Source organism: Lepus europaeus, chromosome 9 (assembly GCF_033115175.1).
Source record: "Lepus europaeus isolate LE1 chromosome 9, mLepTim1.pri, whole genome shotgun sequence".
Lineage (NCBI taxonomy): Eukaryota > Metazoa > Chordata > Mammalia > Lagomorpha > Leporidae > Lepus > Lepus europaeus.
Genome location: NC_084835.1, coordinates 72,500,773 through 72,519,204, shown reverse-complemented (window position 1 = coordinate 72,519,204; position 18,432 = coordinate 72,500,773). Strand labels below are relative to the sequence as shown.

Sequence of the window (18,432 nt, the reverse complement as noted above, 5' to 3'; positions counted from 1 at the left end):
TCCTATATTACAATGATTTTACTAAATCATGAAATAACGAAAGCTCACATGTCCCCAGTTATAATTTTCTTAACACTTTGACATAGTTTTTTAAACATGAGTCAGATGATGTAACTCTTTTACTTAAAACCCTTTGTTGGCTTTCTATCCTATAAAGTCCAGATTCCATATACTGGCAGACAAACTTATGACTTGGAGAGCCGTTATGTGGCTTCTCTCTGCCTGACTATATTTTTGCCTACTAAATTGCTTCTATGTCAAGACCTTTGCATTAGCTGTTCTGTCTGATGTAGTGCCCTTCCTATGTATTTTCACAGGATTGGATCTTACTTTTCAGCTTAAACATGGCCTCTTCAGAGAGGTCTTCAGATCAAACCCTCAATCTTTGGTCTAAAGCAGTATCTCAGTCATTCTGTCACATCATTCATTTAAAAGATCTTGACCTACCATGGTTTATTTTCTTTTAAATCTTTTTTTCTTATTATCTGTCTTTCCCTCTAATGCTTTCCCTATCCCCAGTTTTTTTCCCATCATATTCATTGCTGCATCTCCAGTACCTAAAATAGTTACTGGCACATAGCAGACTATGATTAAGAGATATTTACACAAAAAATTGCCAACACATGTCAGGTGCTTGCTATTTATAAAAGTTATTTGGTCTAATACTCATATATCACCTTATTCCATAAACAGAGTTCCAGTTGATAAGTTATTTTGAAGGGACTCTTTTTTAGTTCTATGTGTAGTTTTTCTTTAGTAACTAACAGGTATTTGAAGTTAGGAAATCACTTTAGCTGTTTGATCCTTTTTTATCTTTGATCCTTCATAAAGTACCATTGCAGAACTCAATAAGTAACTCTGATAAAAAAAAAAAAAGTGTGTTTCTGTGCTTGTGTGTGTAAGGTTGAAAAACCATAATACCTTTGCGAGACTGATTTCTCCATCCTCGTGTTCTCCTTTTGTCCTGAGTTGTGCATCATCATGCCCTTAGCTTGTGAACTGCCTCTGCTATCTGTTCTGCAGTGAGGTAACTTCAGGGTGGCTATGGTAAACTGAATAATGGTCTCCCAAAGAGGTGATAGGTTAAGTATCTTGAGATGGAGGGCATAATCCTGAATAATGCAGATAGACCCAGTGTAATAAAAAGGATCCTTATGGAAGGAGGGAGGCAAGAGGATCAGAATACATGGAGAGAAAAGGAATGATGGGAGAAGTTGGAAGCATAGGTTGGGATGATTGATTCTGAAGATGGAGGAAGGGCCATGAGGCAAGCAACATAGGCAGCCACTAGATATGGAAAAACAAGGAAGTGAATTCTCTCCCAAAGCCTCCAAAGGAATACAGTTTTGTCTATACCTTGATTTTAGCCCAGTGAACAGGATTTCAGATTTCTGACTTCCCAAACTGTAAGATAATTAGTTTGTGTGGTTTCAAGCCACTAAGTTTGTGGTATTTGTTACAGCAAACATAGAAAACTGATACAATAATTTGAGGCTAGAAAGACTTGAATGATCATGGAACTTCTAAAGTTTTCTGAGGTTAGTCTGATTTGCTGGCTTATTAGTTAGTTACCAAAAAGGAGATCATAAAATAGTGCAGTGACAACTTTTGGTAGGTAATTTTTGAGAAGTTGTAATTGGTAGAAAAATGCAGGAATATTTTATGCTGCAGTTGCAGCTTCAACTTTATACTATAATTAAGTTCTTGATGACTTTTCTCTTTGTATTTTACTCAGAGCAGAAACCTCTTGACCTTGCCCAAGGTGCTGAAATGAAACACATTCTTCTTGGTAATAAGGTATGTAATAATGGATTAAACTTAAACAATAATTTTTAGAAATTTTTATGTTTGAGAGGCAGAGAGACAGAGCTGCCATTTGCTAGTTCACTCCTCAAATGGCCAGAATAGTCAAGGGGTTGGCTTGGGACCAGAGTCAGGAGCTGGAGAGAATCCAGTTCTCTCATTTGGGTGGCAGGAACCCAAAGAGCCTCGTTGCTGCCTGTCAGGGTTTGCTTTGGCAGGAAGCTGGGGTCACTGGAGTTGAGTATTGAATACAGGCTCTCTTTTGATGAGGCATGGGTGTCTTAACTTCTAGGTTAAACATCCACTCCTTAGAAAAATACTTTAGAATATTTGAAATATATAGATGCATTTTTAAATGAAAATGTGTTTTTGCCAGGTCATCTACAAAGCACTGAAACGATATGAAGGCCCGCTTTGGAAGGTAGGTTGGGACAGTTTTTAATTATAAAACTGGAAAGAAGTCTCAGGTGGTCCATTTCTGTTAAGACAGTTCTTCAGTAGATTTTTAACTACAAATGTTCCCCAACTTAGAATGGTTCAACTTTGGAGTTTTTGACTTTACAATAGTGCCAAAGTGATACCCATTAAATAGAAACTGTACTTAGAATTTTGATCTTTTCCTGGGTGAGCAATATGTGTTACAATACTCTGGATCTGTGCACAGCAGGGAGCTTTATCACCCAGTCATCCTGGCATTCAGAAGGGGAGACAACTGAGACTCTGCAATGGACTGTGTTGCCAGCATGCTTTAGATGCAGTTTTCACATGTGCATTGTGTCTAGAAAGTGCCTGTCTGTGTGTGAACGTGAGGTGTTCTGCACTTTATTATAAAGTGGACTGTGTGTTGGATGATTTTGCCCAACTGTAGGCCAATGTAAGTTAACTGAGCATATTTGAGGGAGACCAGGCTAAGCTGGGTTGGTCAGAGGGTTAGGTGTATTAAGCACATTTTCAGCTTTAAGATCTTTTCAATTTACAGTGGGTTTATTGAGATGTAACCTTGATCCTTCTTGGATCCTACAATGCACTTGGACTTGCAGAGGTGTCCACTCATTCTAGCCATCACTTTCTTGTATACTTAGAGTCTGATTTTCCTAGGTGATGAAGTTTATATGGACAGTAATGGGGGAATATACTTTTTTCTCAATAAACTGTGGAATTATAGCATTATTTTTATTATGAACATTGAACTTGAACTTGGGAACCCACCAGTATTTGAATTGTCAAATTGTCAAATAGGAAGCACATATAAAATTCTTCTGGTTCTACAAGTGTAAGTGTGTTTTGGAGTTCAGTTATTTTCTGTAAGTAACTGTAGAGCACATAATTTCTCTGCATTTGCAAGTAGTCCCTCTATAGTTGAGGAGCATGTAGGCTTATATTGTATAAGATAAATTTAGGCTATTTCTCTTGTTTAAGACATAATTCATTCATGACTTTGAAGCTCACAACTGATATATTTTCTGTAAATAACCATAAACAGCATTGTCAGAACCATAAGCTCTATCCATCATTGATGTTTTCAGTATGGCATCTCTTCTGTTCCTGTCACCCTGTACTGTGTGGCATGTTTTTGTTCCTGTACTTAGTGACTAAGTTCATGTTTGATCATTTTCGAATGTTCAGGACTCCTATCTAGATAAAAGACTCAGATGTAGGTGTCATAACTTAATTACTTTTTAGCAGCCAAGTATTTGAATCTAGATGTGTCAGCCTGGGAAACCTTTCTCATTTTCCTCTTAGAGTTCAAGGTTTTTTGGATGGAGATTATTCTGGGTAGTATTAGAACACGGAGTCCTTTCATGGTATAGGAAACAGTGAGTATTACAATTCCTATTACATTTCAGTACATAAATTTTGAAAGCTGAAATTTTTCTCATGTACCTCTTTTACTTTTGTCTTGATAATTTAATGTTTATTTTGAAGGCCTGATGCAGTCCATAACGTTTATCGCCAGGGATGCAAACACCTTACTCAAGCAGTATGCACGGTAAGTATGAGACATGCTTCTCCTAAACTGTGAGTCAGTTATGTAAGCAATTGCCCCAAATCATTTGTGAAATCCTTGGGCATTATGGAATGGTGTGGGCAACATTCCTGCACATTTTTGAGAGCAAGTGAAGTTGTGGAATCTCTGTTTTGAAAAAAAATTTAAAGAATAGAATCAACTTTTATTTATCTTCACAGATTGATAGAATGAGAGTTGGATCATCCAAAAGCATCTAAATGGAGTTTTTTTTTTTTTTTTTTTTTTTTTTATTTTTATTTTTTGACAGGCAGAGTGGACAGTGAGAGAGAGAGACAGAGAGAAAGGTCTTCCTTTTTGCCGTTGGTTCACCCTCCAATGGCCGCCGCGGTAGCGCGCTGCGGCCGGCGCACCGCGCTGTTCCGATGGCAGGAGCCAGGTGCTTCTCCTGGTCTCCCATGGGGTGCAGGACCCAAGGACTTGGGCCATCCTCCACTGCACTCCCTAGCCACAGCAGAGAGCTGGCCTGGAAGAGGGGCAACCGGGACAGGATCGGTGCCCCGACCGGGACTAGAACCCGGTGTGCCGGCGCCGCAAGGCGGAGGATTAGCCTGTTGAGCCACGGCGCCGGCCTCTAAATGGAGTTTTTAACACCTGGGGTGTGTCTGTATTGGAACATGGGTAAATCTGGATAATGAAAGTTTTTCTGGGGTTAAAATAAAATCGAAAGCCTATATCAAAGTCAGGAGTCTTCAGGTCTCTGTATTCACTTCCAACTATTTTACTTTGACCAAGCAGGTAAAAGAGACAGGAATCCAGGCATACTTTCTCATTTCCTGCGTCAAGTCCCTTAGGGTTGTCAGTGGACCGTAGCAGTCTCTCTGCTCTTTAGAGCTCACCATCTGCCCTTCTCCGTGTGAACACTCTCAGGGGACCAGTGCTACTCCCCCTGAGGAGTCATAGCCTCAGGCACCTTCCCCAGCAGTACATCTTGGTGAGACAAGGCTGACCTCTTCAATGTCCTTGTGCCCTTTCCTCCTTTCACATCAGTCCAGAGGCCTGGCAAGCCTCTCTGATTTTACCTGTTCAGTGTTCTCTTGCTTTGTGTTCTTATAGCCTGGCCATTCTGTTCTGTCTTGCCCTTGATTTATCTACTTAAAATCACAGTTATAATTGAATCCTTAATTTCATTCTTGCCTGCCTTTTCTTAAAAGTTTTATTTGAGGGGCCAGCACTGTGGCGTAGCAGGTAAAGCTGCCACCTGCAGTGCCGGCATCCCACATGGGCACTGGTTCGAGTCCCAGCTTCTCTACTTCCGATCCAGCTCTCTGCTATGGCCTGGGAGATCAGTAAGAGGATGGCCCAGGCCCTTTGGCCCCTGTACCCACATTTGAGACCCAGAGGAAGCTCCTGGCTCCTGGCTTCAGAGCAGCATAGCTCTGGCCATTGTGGCCAACTGGGGAGTGAACCAGTGGATGGAAGACCTCCTCCCCTCCCTCCCTCCCTGCCTCCCTCTTCCTCCTCCCCCAACTCACTGTGACTTTCAAATAAATAAATCTTTTTAAAGAAGTTTTATTTGAAATAGAGACAAAGAGAGCTCTTCCATCCACTGGTTCACTCCCCCAAATGCCCACAGCAGCCACAGCTGAGTCAGGTGGAAGCTAGGAGCCCAGAACTTCATCTGGGTTTTCCACGTGAGTAGCAGGGGCTCAAGTACTTGATCCCTCACTGCTGCCTTCCAGGGTGAGCAACTCCCATTTCCCACACTGCCAGTTCTTGATAAGCATGATTTCACCTTCTGTTTCTATGAGTTTAACAACTTCAGATAACTCATGTAAGTGTGATTATTTGTCTTTTGGTGACTGGGTTATTTCACTTACTATAGTGTCCTCAAGATTCATTACTGTTATAGCATGTAACAAAATTTCATCTTTAAAGGCTGAATAATATGCTGCTATGTGTTTACATTGCATTTTCCCTCTTGATGTTTATTTTATTGTAAAGATTTTTATTTATTTATTTATTTGAGAAGCAGAGTTACAGAGAGAGTGAAAGGCAGAGAGAAAGGTCCGTCCACTGCTTCACTCCCCATATGGCCGTTATGGCCAGAGCTGAGCCAATCCGAAGCCAGGAGCTTCTTCCAGGTCTCCCACACGGGTGTAGCAGCCCAAGCACTTGAGCCATCTTCTACTGCTTTCCCAGGCCATAGCAGAGAGCTGGATTGGAAATGGAGCAGCCAGGACTAAAACTAGCTAGCACCCATCTGGGATTCCAGTACCGCATGTGGAGGCTTAACCCTCTACGCCACAATGACAGCCCTGCCCCCTTTGATGTTTATTTTCATCTATTTGAAAGGCAGAGCAACAGAGAGAAAAAGAGGTTATCTTCCATCTGTTGGTTCACTCCCCAAATACCCCACAATAGTCAGGACTAGGCCAGACTGAAGCCAGAAACTGGGAACTCCATCCTAGTCTCCCACCTGGGTGGCAAGGGCCAGAGCCCTTGAGTCATCTTCTGCTGTCTCACAGGATACATTGGTGGGAAGCTGAATTGGAAGGACAGTATATAGGACTTGAACTGGCACTGTGATATGGGTTACAGGTGTCGCAAGTAGCAGCTTAACCCACTGCACCACAATGTCTGCCACCTACACCACTTTTTTTTTATCTGTTCATTTGTCGATAGATATTTAGGTTACTCCCACCTCTTGACTTCTGTGAGTAGGCAGTGAACATGGATGTGCAGTTAACTTCTCAACATCCTGCTTTCATTTCTTCTGGAAGTTTACCAAGAATCATGTGTGCTGAATCATACGATACTTCTATTTTTTAAAAAATATTTATTTGAAAGGGAGAGTTACAGAGAGGCAGAGGCAGAGAACGAGAAGTCTTGAATCTGCTGGTTCACTCCCCAGATGCCTGCAACAGCCAGAGCTGAGCCAATCCTTTGCCAAGAGCTTCTTCCAGGTCTCCCATGTGGGTGCAGGGACCCAAGGACTTGGGCCATCTTCCACTGCTTTCCCAGGCCATAGCAGAGAGCTGGATTGGAAGTGGAGCAGCCAGGACTTGAACGGGCACCCATATGGGATGCTGGCACCTGCAGGTGGCAGCTTTACCTGCTACGCCACAGCACCAGCCCCGATATTTCTGTTTTTGAACTTTGAGGAACTTCCATACCACAACTGCTTGACCACTATAATTTCTCAACAACAGTACTTAAGGGTTTAATTTCTCCATATTCTTGCCAACACTTAAGTTTTTTTTCTTGACAGTGGCCACCCTTATGGATATGAAGTACCATCATTGTAGTTATAATTTGCATTTTCTGAATGATAAGTGATATTGACTGTCTTTTCATATGCTCATTGGCCATCTATGTCATCTGTGGAGAAACATCTCTTTGAGTCCTTAGCCTATTTCTTAATTATGGCTTTGTTACTTATGGAAGTTCTTCAAATATTCTTGATTTTAATCCCTTATCAGTTACATGATTTGTAATTACTCTTTTCTATTCTGCAGGTTGCCTTTCACTCTATTGGTAGTGTTCTTTGATGTATGGTTTTTAATTTTGAGGTAGTCGAATTTACCTGTTTTGTTCATTTGTCACCAGTAGTATTGTCCTATCCAAGAAATTATTTCCCAATCCAATGTCATAGAATGTTTTTCTCTGTTTTCATCTAAGAACTTTACAGTGTTAGCTGTTACAATTAGGCCCTTGATCCATTTTGAATTAATTTTCACATATGGTATAGAATAAGGTTCAGCTTTATTCTTCATGGCAGAGATCCAGTTTTCCCAGGCTGAAGCTCAGAACATGGAAACTCAATCTGGGTCTCCCATGTATGTGGCAGGGACTCAACCATTTAAGCAATCACCTGCTGCCTCCCAAGTCGAACATTAGCAAGAATATTGAATTGGAAGCAAAGCTGGGGCTTGAACCCAGGCTCTTTTGTATAGGATACAGTTGTCCCAAGCAATGGCTTAACCTACTCTGTCACAATGCCTCTCCCTACCCCGTGTTTTCTAATTAACTCCACTGTGATTGGAGAACATATGAGGGGCCTTCAGAAATTAATGAAAAATGTGTATTATGAGATAATTATGCATATATTTCAAATTTTTGGCACTAAAATAAACTTATCTTTTGATTCCATTTTCCATGAACTTTTAGAAGTTTCCATGAGTATTATTTAGTATTTGTGTAATGCCCTACAATCTTCCTAAACTCACTAATTATTTGTAGGCCTCAGGATTTCTTACATACATAATCATGTCTGCAAATAAGGGTTGTTACATTTAGTTCCCATCTTTAGGCCTTTTCTTTCTGTGTGTGTGTGTGTGTGTGTTAAGATGTATTCATTTGAAAGGAATAGTTAGAGCTTCCATCCACTGGTTTGCTCCACAAATGGCCCCAATGGCCAGGACTGAGACAATCTGAAGCCAGGAGCTAGGAGTTTCTTCCGGGTCTCCCACATGGGTACAGGGTCCCAAGGGTTTGGACCATTTTCTACTGTTTTCCCAGGTACATTAGCAGGGAGCTGGATTGGAAGCGGAGCAGATGGGACATGAACTGGCGCCCATATGGGATGCTGGCTCTGCAAGGCAGTGGCTTTACCCACTAGGCCACAGCACTGGCTCCAGGCATTTTCTTTTTTATCCTTGCTTTATTGTACTGGATAGGACCTCCAAAAGAGTTGTAAATATAATCTCTTTGAGTTGACATCCTCAATTTGTTTCTTATGTTAAGTACAACAAATTTAGGCATTCACAATTGAATTATTAGCTATAGATTTATCATAGATGCCCTTAGTCTGGTTGAAATTATATTCATTTCCTAGTTTACTGAGTGCTTTCATCATGAAAAACTATTGAATTTTGTCAAGTGCTTTTCTCATATTATAGAAATGACCACAAAAGTCAGGAAGTTTTTTTTTTTTGTTTTGTTTTTTTTTTTTTGTCAAAAGAGTTATAATTACAAATTTAATCTCTTCAGTTACTATAGGATTGTTCAAATTTATTATTTTTTGTGGGAGTTTTTGGAATATTTTTGCTTTTTAAGAAGTTTGTTCATTTTCTCTAGTTTGTCAAATTTTTTAAAAGATTTATTTATTTCAAAGGTAAAATTACAGAAAAAGAAAGGGAGAGACATAGAGAGGTCTTCTACCTGCTGGTTCACTCCCCAAATGGCCTCAAAGACCAGAGCTGGGCCAGGCTGATGCCTGGAGCTTCTTCCAGGTCTCCAATGTTTGTGCAGGGTCCCAGGTACTTCTTCTACTTTCCTGGGTGCATTAACAGGGAGCTGGATCTGAAAAAGAGCAGCCAGGACTTGAACCTGCACTCACATGGGATGCAGGTATCAGTTGGCAGCTTAACCCCATGCACCATAACACTAGCTACTGGAGTTTATATTCTTAGTTGAGACCTATTGTCTTGACCAATACAGCCATTTAAAGCTCGCTTTCCCACCTTCTAGCTGTTTTTATTTCATCTTACTAATTTTATGTTTTATTTTCATTATCATTCACTTCAAAATATTTTTTAATTTCTACAGGATTTTTTTTCCTTTGAATCAAATAATACTGACATCTGTTGTATAACTAGGAATTTCCTGGTTACCTTGTTTTTGATTTATAATATTCCATTTTTGTCATTGAACATATTCTTATATGATTTTCCTTTTGCTGAGTATTGAGACTTGTCTGATGGCTCTACTTATGTATTATCCCTAGACAATGCACTTGAAAAATAAGGTGTATGTTGCTATTACTGGCTGTAGTTTTCTACAAATATTTTGTTGTGGTTGTTAATAATGTAGTTCATAGCTTCTATTACTTTTCTGGCTTTCGGCCAATTTTATCAAGTGCTGAGGAAGAGGTGTTATAATTTCTGATTATACTTGTGGAGTTCTTTTATTGATCACATATATATTTATGATTGTTATCTTCCTGATTATTTGACCTTTTTATCACTATGTAGTGGCCCTCTTTATTTCTTTTGTTTTGAAATTAGTTTTGTCTGATATTAATATAATCATTCTGGCCTTTTTATGCTGTTTGTTCAATGTCTCCATCCATTTACTTTCAGTCTATCTGTGACTTTGTATTTATTTCCTGTTTCTCTTGCAGGTAGCATATATTTTAATCCATATTATTCATTTTGATAATTTTTGCCTTTTGGTTAGATTTGCTTGTGTGTGTGTGTGTGTGTGTTCTACTTCATGAATCAGATAATTGTGGATTGCATCCTCAATATTATGAATATTAAGTTCTGGAGAGTCTGTCATTTTCCTGTCTGATGTTACTTGTTTTGTTTTAGAATGCTGTTTTTTTGGTTTGGATTGTAAACTGTCTGGCTTGGAGCAGCTCTGGTCTCAGTTTAGATAGATTGTGTTTGTGCGAACAGCTTTGAATCTTTTCTGTGAATGTGTGGCTCATGGGTTAGAGATGTCAATATGAAGGCTATCAGAACTCCTTGTCTGTATCTTTCCAATGGGGGATTTTTCATTCTCTTTAGTGATTGTGAATCACCCCCAGCTTTGCTTTATTAATAATATAAATACAGGAGTAGGTGTTGTGTGATGGATTAAGCTCCTGCTTGGAATGCCCACATCCCCTGTTGGAGTGCCTGGGATCCATCTCACCCCCACTTCTGATCCAGCTTCTTGCTAATGTGCCCGTGAGATCTAGATGGAGTTCCAGGCTGCTTGCTTTGGCCTAGCCTAACCACAGCGGTTGTGGGCATTTAAGAGAATGAACCAGCAGGTGAAAGATTCTGTCTCCCTGTATCCCTTTAACCTACATTGAAAGTGGAGCAGCCAGGACTCCAACCAGTGCTTGTATATGGGATGCTTGTATTACAGTCAGTGGCTTAACTCACTGTGCCACAACATCAACCCTGAAAAATTGTTTCTGGTTTTTCCTTCTTCCATTTCTTCTCTTACTACTCATTCTTCCACAATCAGCTCAAATATTGTTCATATTCATCTTAAACACAATGTGTAGGGGAGTGGTATGAATAGAAACATGGAGCTTGGCATAGAAAGGATTTTACGGTCTCAGTATATATTAAGTTATACTTCATAGGGTAAAGCCAAAATTATATACCTAATGTGCTATAACCATATACCTAATGAACTTTCTAAAACAAAACAGCTTTCTAAAACAAAAAAATAACATCAGACAGGAAAATGACAGATTCTCCAGAACTTAATATTCATAATATTGAGGATGCAATCCAGAATTACCTGATTCATGAAGTAGAACACACACACAAGCCAATCTAACCAAAAGGCAAAAATTATCAAAATGAATAATATGGATTAAAATATATGCTATACCTAATGAACTTTGAGTAACTAGGAATGTGAAACTGAGATTTGACACAGGTAGGTCATAGTGCATTTCATACTCCCATTATATCAACTTTTTTTTCTGGTTTTCATCAATCAGTATTTTAACTTTTGTTCAATTGGATATTATTAGTCATGTTAGTACTTTAGCCTTTGTATATAATTTGAGAGTCCTCTTTTATGTGAGTGAATAATTATCTTGCTGACTTTGTATCCAAGGTAAAATCTACCGATAGCTGCCTCTTCTTTATTAAGTGCTTTGATGACACCATTCACAGCTTCCGGGTTCCTAAGAATAGCCTTCAGCAGTCAAGACAGGTAAGCTTCTGGATTCGTTTATCTGTCATAAAACTTAAAGAACATGTAAAGACATAGACAACATGACATAGGTTCAATGTTAACACCTAACATCTTGTTGATTGTTCTTTTTAATGAGAGCAATTATAGGAAACTTTGCAAATTTGGTTTATGGGTTAGTTCTTTATCAACATATAGTTTGTAATTGTTTGTTTCAATTCTCTGAATGTTAGGGGCTTCTATTGGTTTTGGAAGAAAAGCTAAGGGATTATTTAGTCTACCCTTTAATTGATAGGTGAGGAAATGGGAAACTATAGTTGAAATGATCTCCCAAGGCTATGGAGCTTGTGAGTGACAGAACCTGGACTACATCCAACTGTTTTAATACTTACTACAGTATAGTCTCAGCTTCCCTTCGCCCTCAATTGGACAACAGCACCAAACAAGAAAATTGGGATTCAGTTCACGGAAATTCATGATACAGCTGTTTAATGGAGAATTCATATCCCTTCAAATCAAAGCAGTATTCATCATTCTGTCTTGTATTTTGTTTTTGTTTTTGTAAATCTCAGAAGGGATTAAAATAATCTGTTTTCCAAAGTGGTTAACTTTGGTCCTGCAAAGCAGTTCAATGTATGACTTTGCCAGTATTCATTAAATGGAAAGATTTGACCTTGAGTAATGCTGTAAGAAAATAAGGAAGAATTAAGAGAGGTATCTTTTTGGCTAAACAGATCTTTTTTGAGAAACCAGAGATTTGTATAAGCCACAGTATATTTCATTAGGGCAGTTTGGTATCTTAAAATGATTTGAATTTCTTGTGCTTATATGATTACAGGTTAGTAAAATGGTGTATATGAATCCATTATTATATAACAACTGTTTAGCAGTGTTGAGAACCTATAATTCTAACTTAAAAAAAATTGCTAGCCACTTTTTAGTTTCTATAATGTACTTAATGTAGTGAATAAGTAAACTTAACGTATTTCAGAAAATACAGGGAAAAATTATTTAGCCAGACAAATCATAGATGGGAGATCTTTATCATTATTTCGTTGTATGTTTTTGAGGTCATGATATGTATTTCTCCATATAAATGTTAAGCTTTCTAGATCATTGACATAGTATCTCTTGGGAGTAAAAATGGTTTTCATATTTCCTTAACTTCTGGGACTATTTCAGGCGTGGATGGAAGCAATAGAAGAGCATTCTGCCTACAGCACTCACTACTGCTCCCAGGACCAGGTGACTGATGATGATGAAGAAGATGCCGTTTCTGCTGTAGATTTGAGGGACTCTTTAGAGGTGAGACAGTGCCATTGGCCTTATGGCTGACCATGTCGTGCAAGTTTTACAAGATTCTGCATTTCTTGAACTTTCTTGAAGTTAGAAGGGGCATGGCCTAATGTAAGAAAATGGCAAGGATTTTTGGTGGTAGATTTATGTAAAATTTCAAGGATGCGGAATTTTAGAGACATCTAATAAATCTGGGAGTTGTTCCTTTGTATTCTATGAAGCTGAATAAAATTTCTTGGGGATACTAGCTGTTTTATGAAAGTATCAAGAGTCTGAATCAGTAACTACCATGCAAATTTGATTACAAAAAAGTTTTTAAAAGATGCAAGGTTTTGAAATTATGATTCCTGACAGCAATGGAAATAGTGTTGCTCTTTGTCTAGGCATATTCTATTTCTGTTTGTAATGTTTCTTTCGTGATAATATTAAATGTCCCTGAAGATTGACTGTAAGGATGTGGACATGTGCCTATTGTGTGTGTGTGACCTGTTCTACATTGCTCCACTCAGATTGCCATTCTAATAAAAGTGCTGCCAGTAGGGGGAGCATGTATTGCTTGACTTGCTGCCCTTTATGACTTCACTGTATAGTTTAGTGTAAATAATGCAATCATAGTGATGCCTTTACTGGCCAGTAGTTTCATTTAAAACCGCTTGTAACCTGTAGCTCCAGGTTGCTTAGAGGTAAGGTAAAGTGTCAGTAATGAGCAGAGAGGATCTCATCTGAAGTGACATCATGCCTTGTCCATAGAGAAATATGAGAATGTGTAATTTAAGTGAAATAAGTATTCTTTTGGGGAAGAGAGACCTTAGTTTTCTAGCTGTGCCTCATAAATGTTCCTTGTTGGAAAATAATGGGAATTGGGATTGAAAGAATTTGAACTATGAAAGAATGATGAATTTCAAATAACTATGTAAAAACATATGTATTTGCTTACTTACTAAATTTCATCACTTTTACATAAAAATTGAATGAATTGCAGTATTTGAATGCTTCTAAATCAACTTGAATGAAGTTAAATGTGCTTTATCTATGGAGTTTATTGACGTATGGACCTATAAATTGACTTATGGAAAACATTTTGACTTTTTGAATCTGTAATCTTAATTTATGATGAAACAAAGAATCTGAGCGCTTTTGTTTTAGTTAATTTTAAGCAGATTCAATATATTTTGTAGATACAATTCTAAGAATATAATGGGGCCCAGTGCTGTGGTGCAGTAGGTAAAGTTGCTGTTTGCAGAGCTGACTTCCCATATGGGCTCCGGTTCAAGTCCTGGCTGCTCTGCTTCCCGTCCAGCTGTCTGCTAATGTGCCTGGGAAAGCAGGGGAAAATGGCTCAAGTCCTTGGGCTCCTGCACCCATGTGGGAGATCCAGAGGAAGTTCCTGGCTCCTGGCTTTGCCCTGGCACAGCCCTAACTGTTGTGGCCATTCAGGGAGTAAAATAGTGGATGAAAGATCTCTCTATGCCTATCTTCTCTCTCTAACTCTGACTTTCAAATAAGTAATTAATCTCTAAAAAAAAAAAAGAATATACTGACTTTCCTCCCTCTCTCCCCCCTTTTGTTTTCTTCTCTTCCATTCCCTCCCCTTTTCTCTTCCTCCCCCTCCTTTCATTTTTGAGATAGCGTATTTTTAATTATATTACAGTCAAGGGCCTAATGCTTCACCAAATAAGTTTAACAAGTGAAAGGCAAAAAGACCCTAGTTTAGCAGGAATATAGGCAAAGACTATAAACAATAATGTAACATAAAAACCATTTTACCCATATACAGTAAATTTTAAAGTATTGAAACTGTAGTAGTAAACCTTTTTTTTTTTTTAAAGATTTGTTTATTTGAAAGGCAGAGTTACAGGGTGGGGGTGGGTGGGAAGAGACATATTCTTTTTGCTGGTTCACTCCCCAAATGGCCACCTCAGCCAGAGTTGGGTGGGTCCCAAACAGAAGCCAGGAGCTTCTTCTATGTCTCCTATGTGGGTGCAGGAGCCCAAACATTTGGACCATTCCCCTTTGTTTTCCCAGTGACATTAGCAGGGAGCTGGATTGGAAGTGGAGCAGCTGGGACTCAAATCAGTGCCCATATGGGTTGCCAGTACTGCAGGTGGCGGCTTTACCCACTATGCCACAGCGACAGCCCCAGTATAACATTCCTAACCATTGGTTTGACAGGGTATAAAACAAAGATTTATAAAACTATATTTACATCAGTACTGATACACACAGATTTTTTTTTTTTTTTTGCTTTTTTATCTTTTTTCCTTTTAAGATTTCAGCTCCCATTTATAAGGAAAAAACATGCAGGATTTGTCTGTGTGTGTCTGGCTTATTCCACTCAGCATGATGCCCTCCTGTTGCATTATTTTCATACAAATGATAGAATTTCATTCTTTTTTCTATAGTTGAATAATATCCCATTGTGTATATATATCACATTTTCTGTTCATCTGATGATGGACACCTTGGTTGATTCCATAGTTTCGCTATTGTGAACAGTGCTGCTGTAAACATGATGGTGCAGGTATTTGATAAAACGTGTTCATGTCTTTTGGGTATATACCCAGTAGTAGGATTGCTGGGTCATTTGGCAAATCTATTTCTAGGTTTTTTTTTTTTTTTTTTTTTTTAAGAAATCTCCATACATTTTCCACAATGGCTGCACTAATGTACATTCTCACCAACAGTTTATAAGCATTCCCCCTTCTCTGCATCCTCACCAGCATTTGTTACTCTTGTCTTTTGGATTTTAGCCATTATCACAGGAATGTCTATGATGATATCAGGTGGTATCTTATTGTGGTTTTGATTTGCTAGTGATGTTGAGCATTTGTTCATATATTTGTTGGCTATTTGCATTTCTTTTTTCAAGAACTGTCTGTTGAGGTTCTTTGCCCATTTCAGAACTGGCTTGATTGTTTTCTTTTTTTTATTGTTCAGTTTTTAAAGTTGCTGTTATATTCTGATATTAATCCTTTGTTGCATAGGTAGCTTGCAAATATTTTTTCCCATTCTTTTCACTCTATTGATCATTTCCTTTGCTATGCAGAAGCTTCTGAATTTGATATATTCCGATTTGTTTAGTTTTGCTTTTGTTGCCTAAACTGTGGTTGTCTTGTCCAAGAAGTCATCAAGTACACCAATGTCTTGGAGTGTTTCCCCTAAATTTTCTTGTAGGAACTTCATAGTCTCAGGTGTTAAATTTAGATCTTTGATCCATCTTGAGTTGATTTTTGTATATGGTGAGAGGAATGAATGTAATTTCATTCATCTACATATATACATCCAGTTTTGCCAGCACCATGTGTTGAAGATGTTATTCTTACTCCAGTGTATGATGTGAGCACTTCTGTTACATTAGTTGGCTGTATGTACATGGACTAATTTCTGGGCTCTCTGTTCTGCCTCACTGACCTACGTGTCAGTAGTTATGCCATTGTCATGCTGTTTTAATTACTGTAGCTTTGTAGTATGTTTTGAAGTCAGATATTGTGACAACGCCAGATGATTTTTTTTTTTTCTTTTACTCAGGATCGCCTTTCCTGGTTTTTTTGTGATTCCATATGAATTTTAGGAATTTATTTTCTAATTCTGTAAAGAAAGTCATTGGTATTTTGATAGGGATTGCATTGAGACTGTAGATGGCTTCAGGTAGTATAGACATTTTAATCATATCAATTATTCTAATCCGTGAGCAAGGAATATCTTTCCATTTTTTTGTGTCCTTGTTGATTTCTTTGATCAATGTTTGATAATCTTCATTGTACAGATCTTTCACTTTCGTTAAATTTATTCCTAAATATTTGAGTGTGTGTGTGTGTGTGTGTGTGGCTATTGTGAATGGGATTTCTTTCTTGAGTTCTTTCAGTGACTTCATCATTAGCATATAAAAAATCTATGTTTATTTTGTAACCTGCAAATCTACTGAGTTGGTTTATCAGTTCTAACAGCTTTTTGATGGAGTGTTTAGAGAATCTAAGCTCTTCTCTACTTTGTTGAAGATAGTCACCAGAATTTGTTGACGGTTGCTTTACCATTAGTGCTTCTATTTTAAAACCTAATGTGTGAACTATAAGTTTAATTTTCAGATCAGTGGGCGTTGAGAAAGTAACATCTAGTAAATCATTTAAATAACATTAAAACTGCTTGGAAAAAGAAGGAAAGTTCACATGGATATGGCCAAAATCATGTTCAAACAAGTACCAGATTAAACAGCACTAAACTAACTTTCTAGTTCATATTCCCTGCTTGAGAAAGAAATCCTTCCTGTTTACCCTCAATATAAGGTATGTGGTAAAACCTGGAAGGATTTACAAACTATACTGATATCTTTCCCAGGATTATGGTGATTTTAAGACTTCAAATGGAAACTATTTCAAATAAAAACTTCCTAGGCCGGTGCCGCGGCTCAGTAGGCTAATCCTCCGCCTTGCGGCGCCGGCACCACCGGGTTCTAGTCCCGGTCGGGGCACCGATCCTGTCCCAGTTGCCCCTCTTCCAGGCCAGCTCTCTGCTGTGGCCCGGGAGTGCAGTGGAGGATGGCCCAGGTGCTTGGGCCCTGCACCCCATGGGAGACCAGGAGAAGCACCTGGCTCCTGCCATCGGAACAGCGCGGTGCGCCGGCCACAGCGCGCTACCGCGGTGGCCATTGGAGGGTGAACCAATGGCAAAAGGAAGACCTTTCTCTCTGTCTCTCTCTCTCACTGTCCACTCTGCCTGTCAAAAATTTAAAAAAAAAAAAAAAGAAAAACTTCCTAACTTGCATATCGTTAAAAAGCTTTCTTAAAACTTACTTTAGTATAATTGCCATGCTATCAATCTCAACTATAATTTTATTCCTTCTTTGGATATTTTGCTCATGTGGTAATTAAAATTATGAAGTTTTCTATTTTTGGACTTCATAGCTTCTGAAACAAATGACAGTTTTAGACATCGTTGAGCAGACTATGGATATACTTCCATCTAATGGTTTGAATTCCAATTCTGTTAGAATTCTTTTTTTTTTTTTTGAGAGGTGGGGAGACAGACACACACATGCACAACTACAGTCTTGTGATTCACTTTATAAACAGTGACTCTGAGTGGAGAACCAAACATGGGAGCCAAAGGAATTAGTCCAGCTCTCTGACTGGGTAGGGGGAATCTAGTCACTTGGGCCCATCACTCTGCCTCCAGGACTCTGCGTTAGCCAGGAGCTGGAGTGGAGCCAGATCTTAAACCCAGGTACTCTGATTTGGGACATTGGTATGCTGATGTCTTAACCACAAGTCCAAAGCCCACCTCTAATTCCATGAATCTTGATTCTGGCTCAGTATCTGAAGGCTGATCCAAAATAGGTGAAACTTCAATGAGCTTTGAATTGTGTTGAATTGTAACTAGAGTAGACTGACTCCAGGATACCCTTGATCCGTAAGTTACAGGGGAATTTGGGACCACTTTGTGGAACAGATCTATTCCTGATAGAGCTAGACATTCTTAAAGAAATTATATACTTTATATACTTAAAGAAACTATATATACTTTATTATATATATATAAAGAATTTATATACTTTGGGACTGAAAAGCTCTAAAAACCAATTTTAATTCCTCAGTATGCTTCTGGATTAGCATAAAATGCATGCGTAAGAAACTGGAAAAATTCTTAGAAAATGACCATGCTATACTTTTGCGCTTAGTTTACCTCCTCCCAAAATGAGGATATCCAGAAACTTCAAACATTTTTTC

General features: G+C 38.6%; 1 protein-coding gene across 2 annotated transcripts in view; it reads left to right on the top strand.

Annotated features, from left to right (window-relative positions):
- OSBPL1A (oxysterol binding protein like 1A) overlaps window positions 1–18,432 on the top strand; it is a 229,282-nt gene that overhangs the window by 50,722 nt on the left and 160,128 nt on the right. For both annotated transcript variants that reach the window (XM_062201480.1, XM_062201482.1), the window contains 6 exons: window positions 1,736–1,797; window positions 2,180–2,224; window positions 3,547–3,620; window positions 3,730–3,793; window positions 11,336–11,434; window positions 12,596–12,718. In XM_062201480.1, the coding sequence (XP_062057464.1) occupies window positions 1,736–1,797; window positions 2,180–2,224; window positions 3,547–3,620; window positions 3,730–3,793; window positions 11,336–11,434; window positions 12,596–12,718 (467 nt within the window). The remainder of the gene's footprint in view (window positions 1–1,735; window positions 1,798–2,179; window positions 2,225–3,546; window positions 3,621–3,729; window positions 3,794–11,335; window positions 11,435–12,595; window positions 12,719–18,432) is intronic.